The sequence below is a fragment of the Somniosus microcephalus genome, chromosome 2 (assembly GCF_052327205.1).
Source record: "Somniosus microcephalus isolate GS21.2 chromosome 2, FLI_Smic_1.0, whole genome shotgun sequence".
Taxonomy (NCBI): domain Eukaryota; kingdom Metazoa; phylum Chordata; class Chondrichthyes; order Squaliformes; family Somniosidae; genus Somniosus; species Somniosus microcephalus.
Window position 1 is genome coordinate 26,171,447 of NC_140988.1, and position 15,065 is coordinate 26,186,511.

General features: G+C 42.8%; 1 protein-coding gene across 3 annotated transcripts in view; it reads right to left on the reverse strand.

The window, feature by feature from the left end:
• The window catches only part of stx18 (syntaxin 18), a 189,104-nt gene that overhangs the window by 157,906 nt on the left and 16,133 nt on the right, over positions 1-15,065 (reverse strand). Inside the window, exon 2 of one of the 3 annotated variants that reach the window (XM_086007837.1) lies at positions 10,898-11,022. The exons of the other annotated variants lie outside the window; for them this stretch is intronic. Within the exon in view, the coding sequence (XP_085863963.1) occupies positions 10,898-10,906 (9 nt within the window). The 5' untranslated portion in view covers positions 10,907-11,022. The remainder of the gene's footprint in view (positions 1-10,897; positions 11,023-15,065) is intronic. 3 annotated transcript variants of the gene reach the window in all.

The window sequence follows — 15,065 nt, forward strand, 5'->3', positions numbered from 1 at the left end:
CCATTCCTTGCCAATTTTACACCATGCTACAGTACGAGTGGTGTTTCAAACATACAGAATCTCAAACTGCAGTCATTGTTTCCAAAATACAAGATCAGGTTTTTAAAAAGGGGGGAGGGCGGGAGAAACCGACTGCTGATCTGGTTAGTTTTAATTAAATGCATTACACAATTTTTCAAATATTTACTACAGCATCACAAGTTTAAAAGGAAACATCATTTTAATTGGAATGGTGGATAAGGTGAAAGACTGCATTGTATGGTTACTGTATGAGGATGGTGTGCAGTAAGTGCAGGAAATGGAGTGGGAACGTAAATTAATTGATTAAAAAGTGATAGTACCAGAGGCAGGAACAGATGGAAGAAAAACACACACCGGAAAAAGCCTGAATGTCACTGAAGATAAAGTGTAAAATAAGCTTTCTGTATATAATCTGGATGTGTGTTTCATTTGTTAACTTAGAAATGTAACAAAAAGCCAGTCATAAAACTCTAATTATAACTTAGGTGTACAGCATATTACTGGTCTAGAACTATTTAATTAGAAAAGTCCTGGATTTAGATTCCACCCCCCACCCCCACCTCCGTATCTCTGCAGGACTACACAGCTGGACTCAGTAACTTACTATGGAAGGCTGTGAGTAGCTTATAATTGAACAAGCAAATTTGGCACATTTAAAGTTTTATCATTAAACCGTACAAAAATCATTAAAAAAACACCATTCATTTTCAGGTCTTGCAAGGCAACGCAGGATCTATTGCTGCTGGCCCAATGCTGAGTGCCTGTGCAATGTCAGCACACGGACAAATTTAGTAAAATTACAAAAGGACGGTCCTACTGAACCCATGCAGAATCCCTGCAAAAAGAGAGAGAGTCTGGATCAGAATGGTCTTTTGCAGACACAATTCATATATTATTTATTCAAGTTTTGGACGTTAGCAGGAAGAAATACTTAAGACTTCACATCATTATAACACGCTGTATGTCGGGCTGGAAAGGTTACCTAAAGATTTAAAGGGCACAGCAACATTGCCAAGATTCTCTCAATATATCTGAGCTAAGTAAATTCTCAGTGTTACTGTGGAACCAGTTGGCACCAGCCAGCAATTGTTCATTCTAATCAACAGAGTTTCTCAAACAGAAAAACAGGACTACATTGTACATAGTTAATATTTCTTTTCGTCACGTTTTTGAGGGATAACAGTACAATCTGTATACATTACCCATTTGAAGTGTCAACTTGGGATAAAAAGTCTTTAAATAAAAAGTCTTGAAAATAGATTATTTCAAGAAAGAGTTTAGGGTTAATGTATTGAAGTTTTACTAAATGCACCAATTTAAACTCAAAATTCATGAAAGGAGTTCAAATCATAATTCTGGCTTTTAAACTCCATAATTGTTTTATAATATCAGCTCTGTGACAATTTGCACCATTAGGGTATGGCAGCATAGTGGTTATGTTACTGGACTAAAGATCCGGAGACATGGGTTCAAATCCCACCACGGCAGATGTTCAGTTAATTAAATAAATCTGGAATAAAAAACTAGCGTCAGTAAAGGCGACCATGAAACCTCCGGATTGTCGTAAAAACCCATCTGGTTCACCAATGTTCTTTAGAGAAGGAAATCTGCTGTCCTTACTTGGTCTGGCCTATATGTGACTTCAGACCCACAGCAATGTGGTTGACTCATAATGGCCCTCGAAAAGGCCTAGCAAGCCACACCACCACCTTCTCGAGAGCAATTAGGGATGGGCAATAAATGCTGGCCCTGCCAGCGACGCCCACATCCCATGAATGAATTTAAAAAAAATTAAGCTCACCCAATGGCTTGGTAGGTAAATACATAATCTGTGTGCTACTAAAGCATACAACTCCGACGGTCCTGGTTTAATTTCTGGTCTGTGTCGAGTTAGCGGTTACCAGCCAGGGCAGCAGTGGGGGTACCGTTAGCTTCAGTGTACCTGAGTTAGAGAGATGGGGGAAAAAAATCCTGATCGCTAGGCCTTAACTTCTGCTGGAAGTATATGTGCATGGCCATTAGGTGAAGACAGCATCAGACTCTGCTAGGATGGCAGCCACAGGTGATCCAGCCTGCTGATACTGTTAGGTCACACAAAAAGAATGGGTGAAGCACTAGGTGACCACTACCCATAGTATGTGCCTCGACAAATGCTCAACACCTTCAGGAAAGGAAAAATACTAGCATCTTTCATGACCTCAGGACGTCCCAAAGCGCTTTACAGCCAATGAGGTACTTTTTGTAGTGGAGTCATTGTTGTAATGTAGGAAACGCAGCAGCCAATTTGCACACAGCAAAGTCCCACAGACAGCAATGTGATAATGACCAGCTAGTCTGGGTTCTTTTTTTAAAGTGATGTTGGGTGAGGGATAAATATTGGCTAGGACACCAGGGAGAACCCCCCCTGCTCTTCTTTGAAATAGGATCTTTTACAGTCGCCTGAGAGCGCAGACAGGGCCTCAGTTTAATGCCTCATCCGAAAGACGGCACCTCCAACAGTGCAGCACTCCCTCGGCACTGCATGGGAGTGTCAGCCTGGAGTTTTGTGCTCAAGTCTCGAGTGGGACTTGAACCCACAACCTTCTGACTCAGAGGCAAGAGTGCTACCCACTGAGCCCCAGCTGAAATAGTGAAGGGAAACAAAACTAGAGGAAAAATAGTAAACGGGTAATAACTTTGATAATGTAGTTATACTTGAATGTATATGGCATCACCTGACAGATACTACAGTATTACGAATGTTTTTTTCCCCCCAGGAGGGAATTAGCGAAAGAACATAAGAAATAGGAGCAGGAGTAGGCCATACGGCCCCTCGGGCCTGCTCCGCCATTCAATAGGATCATGGCTGATCCGAATCTAGACTCACGTCCACTTCCCTGCCCTCTCCCCGTAACCCCTAATTTCATTATCTGCTAGGAAAATGTCTATCTCCATTTTAAATTTATTTAATGTTGCAGCTTCCACAGCTCTCTGGGGTAGCAAATTCCATAGATTTACTACCCTCTGAGTGAAGAAGTTTCTCCTCATCTCAGTTTTGAAAGGGCAGCCCCTTATTCTAAGATTATGCCCCCTAGTTCTAATCTCACCCATCAGGAAAGCGTATGGTTTACAGTACTCTGTAGTGATACAGTATCCACTGGTACAGCCAGCAAAACAAACCTGGATATCACTCCTGATCAAACCATAGGATACAACACCACATTTGGCTCAATCACATGATAAAATAGCAATAACCAACTATTATTACCATGACACCACAAGGGAAAAACAAAGGTGGAAAGAATCACTAGATTTCTGTATTACAACAACTTGTATTTATATAGCGCCTTTAACTTAGTAAAACATCCCAAGGTGCTTCACAGGAGCGTTATCAAACAAAATTTGACACTAAGCCACATAAGGAGATATTAGGGCAGAAGCTAGGTAAAAGAGGTAGGTTTTAAGGAGCGTCTTAAAAGGAGGAAAGAGAGGTAGAGAGGTGGAGAGGTTTAGGGAGGGAATTCCAGAGCTTAGGGCCTTGGCAGCTGAAGGAAGGCATGGCCACCAATGGTGCAGCGATTAAAATTGGGAATGCTCAAGAGGGCAGAATTAGAGTGCAGATCTCTCAGAGGGTTGTGGGGCTGGAGGAGATTACAGAGATAGGGAGGGGCGAGGCCATGGAGGGATTCGAAAACCAGGATGAGAATTTTAAAATCGAGGCGTTGCTTAACCGGGAGCCAATGTAGGTCAGCGGGCACAGGGGTGATGGGTGAACAGGACTTGGTGCGAGTTCGGACACGGGCAGCCGAGTTTTGGATTACCTCAAGTCTACAGAGAATCACAAGGTGAAGTGTATCTTATCTTAGGGCTGAGACATTGGTAAATTGATCAAACTTTGCTCTTGAGTTTATGATGTCATCTCAACCGCTCAATATGTTACTGCTCTGGAACACACTACAGACTGTACATTTTCTTGCTCATACACAGCAGCCTATTCAAACAATGAAAAGCCCATTCCTTCTGTGGTTATAATACAGAAGTGTAGTTTACATTGAAGCAAGACGCGACTTCAACGGGAGTAATTTGAGTAAAACAAAGACTTCGTACAGCAAACAGTCCTTTGCGAGTGAACACTTTTTACAACATTTGAAGGAAAAAAACCTGTCAAACAGCAAATAGCCATTTCATTACTTTTTACGCTACTGTCTTTAATTACAGTTTGAATACACACCTGGGGACATTTTCAGAAGGCTAATTACACAGTATTGCAGAACAAAAATGAGATTTTTTTTGTAAATGTGATCATTTAAAATTTACCAATTGCATCATTTCGGCCAGCATTTACAACCATTACTGGGTCCGAGGTGTTCATTAATGACCATAAACGTCAGAGTAAAATGACACAGGCACTATTATTACCAATGTACTGTAATCTGCAGGCACTCTGGCATCGTGCTTATGTTGTTTGTAACACTACAACAGTACTTCGGCAGCGCTCCTTTTAAACTCTTCAGTGGTCTGGGGCTATGCCGAGTTACTGGGTATATATGCAGAGTTGTTTAACTTGCTGATTGGCCACAGTTAGAGAAAATTAGTTATTGACTTTGGAACAGCTCCATTATTTCCAAATTGTCTGGCCATATAGCTGGAGAATATCTTTTCTTAAAAACTTAAGTGATTATATCAATGTTATTTTTTGAATGAATTAAGAGGAAACAGAAATTGTGCAGGAAAGTTTAACGTGAGCCTAGAATAGCATGCAAATATCCTACAAGAAAAATAGAGTATTAACAAAAAAGGATATGGATATTAGTCTAAATTGCTGAAGTGTGTTGAATGCACATACAAATAACTGAAAATGTATTCATGCTAAATTTCTGTTTTTAGATTGCAATCTACCTCCAATCGAATCCATCAGGGATTCAAAAACATGGTGCTGGTATACATGGGCTCATATATTATGATTCTACAAGAGCAGGGGAGTAGAACTAATTGGATAGCTCTTTCAAAGAGCTGGCACAGACAAGATATAGAAAACATAGAAGATAGGAGCAGGAGTAGGCCATTCGGCCCCTCGAGCCTGCTCCGCCATTCAATGCGATCATGGCTGATCATCCAAATTCAGTACCCGGTCCCTGCTTTCTCCCCATACCCCTTGATCCCTTTAGCCTTAAGAAATATATCCAACTCCTTGAATATATTTAATGAATTGGCCTCTGCTGCCTTCTGTGGTAGAGAATTCCACAGGTTCACCACTCTCTGGGTGAAGAAATTCCTCATCTCAGTCCTAAATGGCCTACCCCTTATCCTTAGACTGTGACCCCTGGTTCTGGACTCCCCAACTGTTAAATCTCAAGAGTTTAATAACCTTGCTGGTATAACAATTAAAAGAGTACGCAGGAGACAGAGTTCAGTTCACAGCCATCACTTTCCAGAATCTTCTCAACCCAATGCACTCTATTTCCCATAGTGCATTGCACAGTACAACTACGGTAAGCCATGTGGGACAATTCAAATACAACATTCAAAATACACACCATCTCCTCCCCTCTTACATTAGATGTCCCAATAGAACCACAAAATTTTTAAAACACAATAACCTGGGAGTGAGGGTAGACTTCCTCCAACCATGGCTATACCCATGGGGATTATTCTGCCCCAGATAAAAGGGTAAGCCTCTGAATTATAAGTTCAAACGTATAGGGGCCCGCCGCTCTCTGGTAGGATACCGGCGGTCAACCAGGCTCTCCAGTTCATTGTCTCTCACAGGTGACGTCAACACAGGTGTAGGCGGCTGAGGTGCCTGTATACAGGTCTCCCTTGCTGATGAGATAGGGGCTGAAGCGGCTGCTTCCTCAGAAGGTGAGCCTCTCGGTGTAGAAGGCGGATGACCCACAGCGTCACCCAATGGCAGATAAACTGCTGTTGGTGGTTCAGTGGGTGTTGCTGCACTTCGTAGAAGCTGATCGGTGTGTCTCTTCCAGACAATGTCCTCGGGTGTCTGTACTGTGTAGGATACTGGACCAGTCTGTGCAATGACAATAGCAGGAACCCACTTAGGTCCACCACTGTAGTTCCGTGCCAACACATGTTCACCTGGGCTGAAGACTCTGTCTTTGGAGTGTTGTTCACGTCGCTTGATCTGCTTGTCCTGCTGATACTGTACCACGTCTTTCACCTTTGGCGGTTTCAGCAGGTCAAAGTTGGTTCGTAGCTCTCTTTTGAGCAGTAGAGTGGCAGGTGATGCTTTTGCGGTCGCATGCGGTGTGTTCCTGTAACTCAACAGGAAGCTATTCAGGCGCTGATGAAGCGTTCCCTGGCCTTGCGATGCCTTTAGAGAGTGTTTCATGGTCTGAACAAACCTCTCAGCTAGACTATTGGTCGCAAGATGGTATGGTGCAGCCCTGATATGTTGTACGCCATTCACCTGCAGGAATGTAGCCATTTCTTGTGACACCCACTGTGGACCATTGTCCGAGACAAGTTGCATCGGAGATCCAAATCGGCTGAACACTTCACCTAACTTCTCGATGGTCTTCTCAGCAGTGGTGGACCTCATTATAACAACCTCTGGCCACTTACTGTGTGCGTCAACAGCCACCAGGGACATTCTCTCCTCGAATGGACCTGCAAAGTCTACATGAATGCGGTGCTATGCTTCCTCCGGAAAGTCCCAGGGGTGAAGAGGTGCAAGCTGTGGCACATTACGAACTCTCTGACATGAGGAACAGGTTTTAGCTTTGTCCTCAATCTGTCCATCCATACCCGGCCACCAGAAATAGCTCCTCGCTATTTCTTTAAACGAACCATTCCGCAGTGTAGTTGCTGTAACACTGGTTTCCGTAGCGATGGCGAAATAACCACTCTCCTCCCCCACAGCAAACATCCAGACTGCACCGACAGTTTGTTTCTCCTCAAGAGATATGGTTTCAGGTTTGGGTCATCGCTGTTAAGCTTGCCCCTGACGATAATGTCCAGCACTGCAGACAACACTGGGTCATTTCTGGTGTTTCGTCAGACCTGTGTCAAAGTAACAGGCACGTTCTCCACCTGCCTAAAATAGCAGATGTCTATGCTACGCGTCATAGGCTTGATGACAGGCAGCGGCAACCTGGAAAGACCGTCGGCGTTGCCGTGCAGGTCAGACTTACGATATCTAATGTCAAATGTGTGTGCAGACAACAGCAGCGCCCACCTTTGCATTCTGCTCACAGCAAGTGACGGAATCCCTGTATGTGGCCCGAAGATGGTTGTGAGAGGGCAGTGATCTGTTAGTAGGGTGAACTGTCTCCCATACAAATATTGGTGAAACTTGCGAATGCCAAAAACGATGCTCAGTGCTTCTCGTTCTGTTTGGGCGTAGTTAGTTTCAGCTCTGTTCAAAGTCCTAGATGCGAATGCTATTGGCTTCTCTTCTCTGTTTGGCATGATATGAGAAACAACCGCTCCCACACCATATGACGATGCATCGCAAGCTAACTGTATTGGTAATGAAGGGTTAAAATGCGTCAAAGCCTCTGACTTCAGGAGCGTGTCCTTTGCTGTCATGAACGCCTCCTGGCACTTGTTAGTCCATTCCCACTTCTTGTCTTTACATAGCAACCAATGCAGCGGCCTCAGCATCGAGGCTAGGTTCGGAATGAACCGTCCATAGTAGTTCAGTAACCCTAGAAAAGAACGCAGCTGGCTGATATTTTCAGGTGCTGGGGCATCCACGATTGCCTTGGTCTTGGACGGTGCCTTGTGAAGGCCTGTGGCATCGATCACATGACCGAGGTACTCAACTGATGCCTGAAAAAAAAAAATTGCATTTATCCCTGCAAACTTAGTCCGTAATCCCTCAGTCTCTGTAGTGTTGCGTCCAAGTTACGCAGATGGTCTTGGTCATCACACCCAGTAACTAAGATATCATCTAAGTAGCACTGGACTCCAGGCAATCCACTAAGGATCTGGTCCATAGCACGTTGGAAAAGCGCTGGAGCTGATGTAATTCCAAAAGGAAGTCGACGATATCTAAAAAGGCCCTTGTGCGTCACAATAGTCAGCATTTCTCGTGACTGTTCATCCACATGCATTTGCAGGTAGGCTTGACAGAGGTCGATTGTGCTAAACTTCTGGCCCCCAGCAAGTCCCACAAACAAATCATCAATATGGGGAAGCGGATATTGCTCCACTGACAATACAGGGTTATCAGTTACTTTAAAATCTCCACATATCCTAACTCCACCCCCTTTCTTGAGCACTGGTACGATGGGCGTTGCCCATTCACTCACGCTGACTGGTTCTAGTACTCCGCTTTCAACTAGGGCTTCGAAGTCAGCCTCGACTTTTGGTCTGATGGCATAAGGTACGGGTCGTGCCTTCATGAACTTGGGTTTGCTATCCTGCTTAATACGAAGCTTCACAGTAATATCTTTCATGCTACCCAGTTCTCCATTAAAGACTTCTGCATGTTTCTTTAAGATGGCGGGTAAGCCTGGATCATTGTGTGCCATCATGTAGACTGATAACCAGTCTAATTTTATTCTCTCTATCCACGAACGTCCCAGCAGGGAGGGGTAGTCTCCTTTAACTACGTAGAGTGGTAACTTCCTAGTTTGTCCATTCAACTGAACTGTGACCTCAGTGATACCTCTCACGGTTACTCTTTCACCGGTATATGTCTTTAACGCTATGTTAGCTGGCTGAAGTGGAAGGTGCTTTAATGTCTTTTTGTAGACTGTCTCTGACATAAGATACTGCTGCCCCGGTATCGATCTGCATTCGCACAGGCTGCCCCTCTAGCAAGGGTGAGACCCAGTAGCCATGCGAATCTCCAGCTACAGTCAGCACGTTTAGTGATAGTTCCTCCTCTGAAGCGTCACTTGCCTCTGTTTTGTCCTGTTCTACAGAGCAGACATGCTTCTTTATCTTTTGTCTGAATGTTTTTTTTCTTCCTTCCGTCTTTGACGTTTTCTCTGTGTCCTTTTTATTTCTGCATGCGCGCTGAATATGTCCCTTTTTACCACAGCTGTGGCAATCCATGTCCACACACCAGCATGCAGACGCAAGATGCCCCGTTTTGCCACAACGGAAGCATGGCCCTTGGCTCTCTGTTCTTACTTTGTGCACTTTTTCTGTTGCACCCAACTGTTGAGCTTCCTTAGCTGCCAATTCCATGGAAATACTGATTTCAATGGCCTTTTGTACAGTCAGATTACTCTCCGTTAATAGTCTCTTCTGTATGGCTTCAGTTCTCATACCACACACTAGCCTGTCTCTTATAGTATCATTTAGCACGTCATTAAACTCACAGTGCTCTGATAGTCTTTTTAGTGCAGCTACAAACATGGTCACTGTTTCTCCTTCTTCCTGGTTACGCCTGTGGAACCTAAACCTCTCAGCTATGACTAGGGGTTTGGGTGAAAAATGCCCTTTTAGTATCTCCACAATTTCGCTATATTGTTTAGTCCCTGGTTTATCTGGATGCACTAAAGTACGCAAAAGATTGAAAGTCTTTGGTCCCATCACACTTAACAATATAGGTACTACTTTGTTCCCTCCAATGTCATTTGCTTGTGTGAAGTATTCAAATCGTTCTGTGTATGAGCTCCATTGTTCGACATTCTCATCAAACGGTCCAATGTTACTGATAATTCCAGCCATTTTCCTTCTCTCAGGCTCCTAATTATCATTCACTAAGGATCCTTCCAATGTTGAACTCAACTAAAATCACTATCAGTATTTTAGTGCTTCAATTCACAGATCGTTTCACAGTTGAATAAATGTCCTTCCCGATTTACTCACTGCTTTTCCTCCCCTTCCTCAAGTCGTTAGTACCTTATACGCCGTCTCGTCTTCCCGCCATTGCAAGCTACTTTATCCTCAAGCCAGCCTCACTTTATTTAACTGTCCACGGCACAAATAACAGTTTTAAACACATAAAACCCGACTATCTTCTGCATAGCAGAGCCACGTAAGTTCAGACGTCCTCGTCGCCACTTTTGTTAAATCTCAAGAGTTTAATAACGCAGGAGACAGAGTTCAGTTAACAGCCATCACTTTCCAGAATCTCCTCAACCCAATGCACTATTTCCCATAGTGCATTGCACATCACAACTACGGTAAGCTATGTGGGACAATTCAAATACAACATTCAAAATACACAACACCGACCATCGGGAACATCCTTCCTGCATCTAGTCTGTCTAGTCCTGTTAGAATTTTATAAGTTTCAATGAGATCCTTTCTCATTCTTCTAAACTCCAGCGAGTACAAGCCCAATCGACCCAATCTCTCCTCATACGTCATTCCTGCCATCCTAGGTATCAGCCTGGTGAATCTTCGCTGCACTCCTTCCATGGCAAGAACATCCTTCCTCAGATAAGGCGACCAAAACTGCACAATACTCGAGGTGTGGTCTTCTGTGCTATAAGATTCTACAATTCCCCAATATGCCCATTGAATTATTGATCTCACCCGTGATGCCTGGGGAAAGCAGCATGGAACCAGGAACTTACTCAGAGGGAGTGAAAGGGAAAAAACGTCACGCCTCATCACACATGCCATGCTAGGCTTAAGAGCAGTATAGGTATTTCTATATAGGGAGTACTATGTGGCTCAAAGACCTGGCGACTGGAAGGAAAGAGTTTAAAGTATTGTGAGCACTGCAAACAAATTGACTCGTGATCAAAAGTGTCTCAACTAGCATTCACTCATAACACATTGTCGCACGTATATTTATTTTATAAGAAAGGTACTGGTGATCAGAAACACAAATCCTTTGTGACAACCTGGGAACCCAATTATAAACATTGTTGCATGAAACACCGAGAATTCATAAAAAGCAAACATAAAATGCACACTAAAGAGATTTTACAATCACATAGACTATACCACATGCAAATTGTTTACAGACGTTTTCCATCAGTGTCCGTGGAATAAAGAGCTCCGCCTTCAGGGATAATTTACTTCTAGATCCACTAATCCAATTCGAGTTCACTGCTCTCTGTTCCAAGATTAGATTCGGCCCCAGCCAGTCTACTATAAAGGGAGGGGACACCAAAGCAAAGGCTCCAAGTCAGGCTTACAAATTTTTTTTACCCTGCACCATGAAAGAAGACTGTGTTTAAAGGGAGTACAACAATGGAAAGACAACTTCTTATTTATAAAGTTTATACACTGCAAGTTTTTTGTTTTAAGTCTCATCATAATCAAATTGCACAACTGTAGATGGATCTTTTCCAGTTGTTTTTTAAATGGCATGGGAAAAAAAAACATGGATTCAATTTAGCATGGCCGTGCAACGTCCTTAAAAGACTAAAGTTTTTTTTTTAACTAGACAGGTAATTATCCTTTCTTCACAAGAAGGAAGGATGAGATTATTTTTCTGATTCTATTCCTGGTGAATCTTTTATTGAGAAAAGGTAAAGGCCAAGACCCAGTGCCGACTGAGGGAGGTAAGGAATTCCACAGTTGTAAGGCCCTGGGGGGAAAAAAGTTAAAATAGGAGTTTTTGCAATAAGTCTTGGCTTCAACACCATGGAAGGACAAGCATGCAGCATGGTGTATTTGCAGCTTTTCAGAATGTGCTGCTTTTCATTGACACCACTACCACAATTTGTTTTCCAAACCCTCTGACTGAAACTGAAACGTTGCATCACTTGTTAGCTGCAGCGGAGGTACAGTACATAGAAATAGATACAAATTCACGACACAAAACACAGAATCTGGTTTACGCAGGCCACAAGATTGCTCCAGCAGTAGCACAAATAAACTAGACAGGTAGAGTAACACAGGGCCTTTTTAAGTAAAAGCATTTCACAAACACTATGGTATATTAACTGTCGTCCCCTACAAGATTTTAGGAAATTCCAACCATATCTATAAAAAGAATTCCATTATCCAATGACAGGAAGTCACTTCTGAAGTAATTTCAAAGCTCGGTCACTGGCAAGTTAGCATTCGTGAAAACACAGCCTGCTCCTTGCAGCTTACAATGGACTAATACAAGTAATAATTTTAAATTTCTACAAGAATTATGTGCTTTTTAAAATAGAGAGAACTGTTGGAACATTTCTATACTAAAAGAGGAAACTATTGTTTGTCTTTATTATTACAGTACAAATAGACTTTTCTTGCATTCATTACACTTCCCTGAAGTAGTTCTACTTGGAAATATGCAAGATTCAAAATTTGCAATATATATCTGTAGCTGTTAAAGGAAAGAGAGATCAGGTTCCTGCAAGTTTTCTAGACACAGCTTCACATTGGCACCAAATATATTGGGATATAACTCAAGTGTGAAATCCCCAAATTTACAAATGATGAGAAACCACCTCAAGGAAGTGTTCTCATCAAACTTCAGCACCACACTGGCTACAATATAACTGCAAGCAGTACAAAGCAAAATTTAAGTCTGCACGACATTTAAAATCTAATTTTTAGCCTTTTTAATGTCCTGTCCGTTCTCTGCTAATATTAAAATTTAGCATGCATTTAGAGGCGAAAGGATCCAGCATAGGTCTCTATTTTTCTTCTTATACACTGATGTGGAACTAATTCAACTCTGATCTGCCAGCCCCACTTTGCTGTATTATCTCAAACTGTAGCAAGTTGATCCCCTCAACTGCAAGAAGCACTGCACCTAAACAAAAACTAGCCTCAAACTAATAAAAACTAGTACCTGTACAGAAAATTGATGCTCTTAATTGTAATAAGCACCAAATCTGAATAGAAACTACTGTAAATGTAATCTAATGAGCAGAAGCACGTTACAATACTACAAAAGAATAAATCTTGAATAAAGTATATGAATTTAAACAAAAAAAAGTCATCCAAAATTCCCATTCTGTGTAATATTTTCTTACCAACATGGTGTACTATGTAGACTTAAGATAACAGAAAGAAAGATGTGCATTTCTATAGCACCTTTCACGCTCTCAGGACGTCCCAAAGCGCTTTACAGCCAATTAAGTACTTTTTGAAGTGTAGTCACTGTTGTAATGTAGGAAACGTAGCAGCCAATCTGCGCACAGCAAGCTCCCACAAACAGCAATGTGATAATGACCAGATAATCCGTTTCAGTGATGTTGATTGCGGGATCAACATTGGCCAGGACATCGGGGATAACTCCCCTGCTCTTCTTCAAAATATCGCCATTGGATCTTTTACATCCACCAGAGAGGTTAGACGGGGGCCTCGGTTTAACGCCTCATCTGAAAGACGGCACCTCCAACAGTGCAGCACTCCCTCAGCACTGCACTAGAGTGTCAGCTTAGATTTTTGTGCTCAAGTCTCTGGAGTGGAACTTGAACCCACAACCTTCTGACTCAGAGGAGAGTAGAATTTTTCAGCCTGTGATTCTTTAGGTAATGACTTCCAACATCTACATAAGCAAAAATTTTACATCTAGTGTGTTGTTCCAAAATCTGTAGGACAAAATATCATTTCCTCCCACAGTCCAAAGATGTGCGGGTTAGGTTGATTGGCTATGATAAATTGACCCTTAGTGTTAGGGGGATTAAATACGTGGGGTTACGGGGATAGGATGGGATATGTGTTGGTGTAGGGGTTACAGGGATCGGGTGGGATATGTGTCGGTGCAGGCTCGATGGGCCGAAATGGCCTCTATCTGCACTGTGGGGTTTCTGTGATTCTGTGAACTGCTTATCTGTTAAATCACCAAATCACCAATGAGCTAAATATGAAGGAATCAAAAGCAGCAAAAAGTGCCAATGAAAAACAAGTAACCTGCAGAAAATCCCGTTTTTTTTTAAAGCTACCAATCACAAACATAAGTGTCACAACACCAATCAAATCCTTTAATTATTTCCAAATTCTTTCAGCAGTGTGTTGTTTCTTGAGCCAACTGTCTGCAGAAACTTAAGAATTACAATTTACAAATACAGAAAAATTGGAAATAACGTACAAAAGAAGCCTTCCAACCTACCCACAAAATTGTCCATCACCTGTTGGAAATCTGTCCAATAAAATTTTGCCCCGGAGGCCTATCTGCCGTCAGGTGCTTAGGATTTCAGTTCTGCCCTCTTCCTGCAGCTTCCACACTTGCCCCAGTCATCCCTCCTGACATTCCCCAGGCTTCGTGCACAAGATCTATGCCCTGCAATGCCTTACTGTGCCTGTACTCATGTCTGACCCCAGTGTGGCTCCAAGCATTGCCTCTCCGTGAGCAACAACACAGGCGATCCATTCATTTCTTTAAATTATTTGTCCACCTGATCTGCAGCGGGACGATCTACCTTCACCAATAGGACAGAATTTTAGTGGAGTATTAGATTGGTGTTCATTTCAACCAAAAATGTTGAATAATGTATCAGCAGCTTTGTGAAGCACTGAACTTCTCAGTATTTTAAACTAAGGCAATTAGAATAGAGAAGTGATGGTGAGGTGGGGAGGGGCGAAAAAGAGAAATAGCACTCCTGCAAAAAACGGAGTTGGACAGTTGGTTAACTAAACCACCCATCATCAGATATGCAGATTTAAAAAAAATAAGTGCTGGAAATCTGGAACACAGAAAAAATGCTGTCTATACAGAATAGGTTGATCAGAATCTCCCATTTGCCTAGTTTTATATCATTACACATAGAAGGCCTGGTGCCATGTCATCCTCCAAGACCATTTAATTGTGTTCAAAACTCTCCATGGCCTCACCCCCCTCCCCATCTCTGTAACATCCCACAGATCTATGTGTTACAAACCCCCACCCCCAGAGATCGATGTGCTCCTCCAATTCTGGTCTCTTGCACATCCTCGATTTTCATCGCTCCACCATTGGCGGCCATGCCTTCAGCTGTCTAGGCCCCAAGCTCTGGAATTCCCTCCCTAAACCTCTCCGCGTCGCTCTTCTCCTTTAAGTAGCTCCTTAAAACCGACCTCTTTGACTACCAAGCTGTTGATCACATGTCCTACTTTCTCTTTATGTGGCTCGGTGACAAATTTTGGCCGATAACGCTTCTGTGAAGCGCCTTGGGAGGTTTTTAAACCACATTAAAGGCGCTATATAAATGAAAGTTGTTGTTTGGCAGCCACAAGGGGGTCAGCCACAAGGGGGTCAGCCACCATGT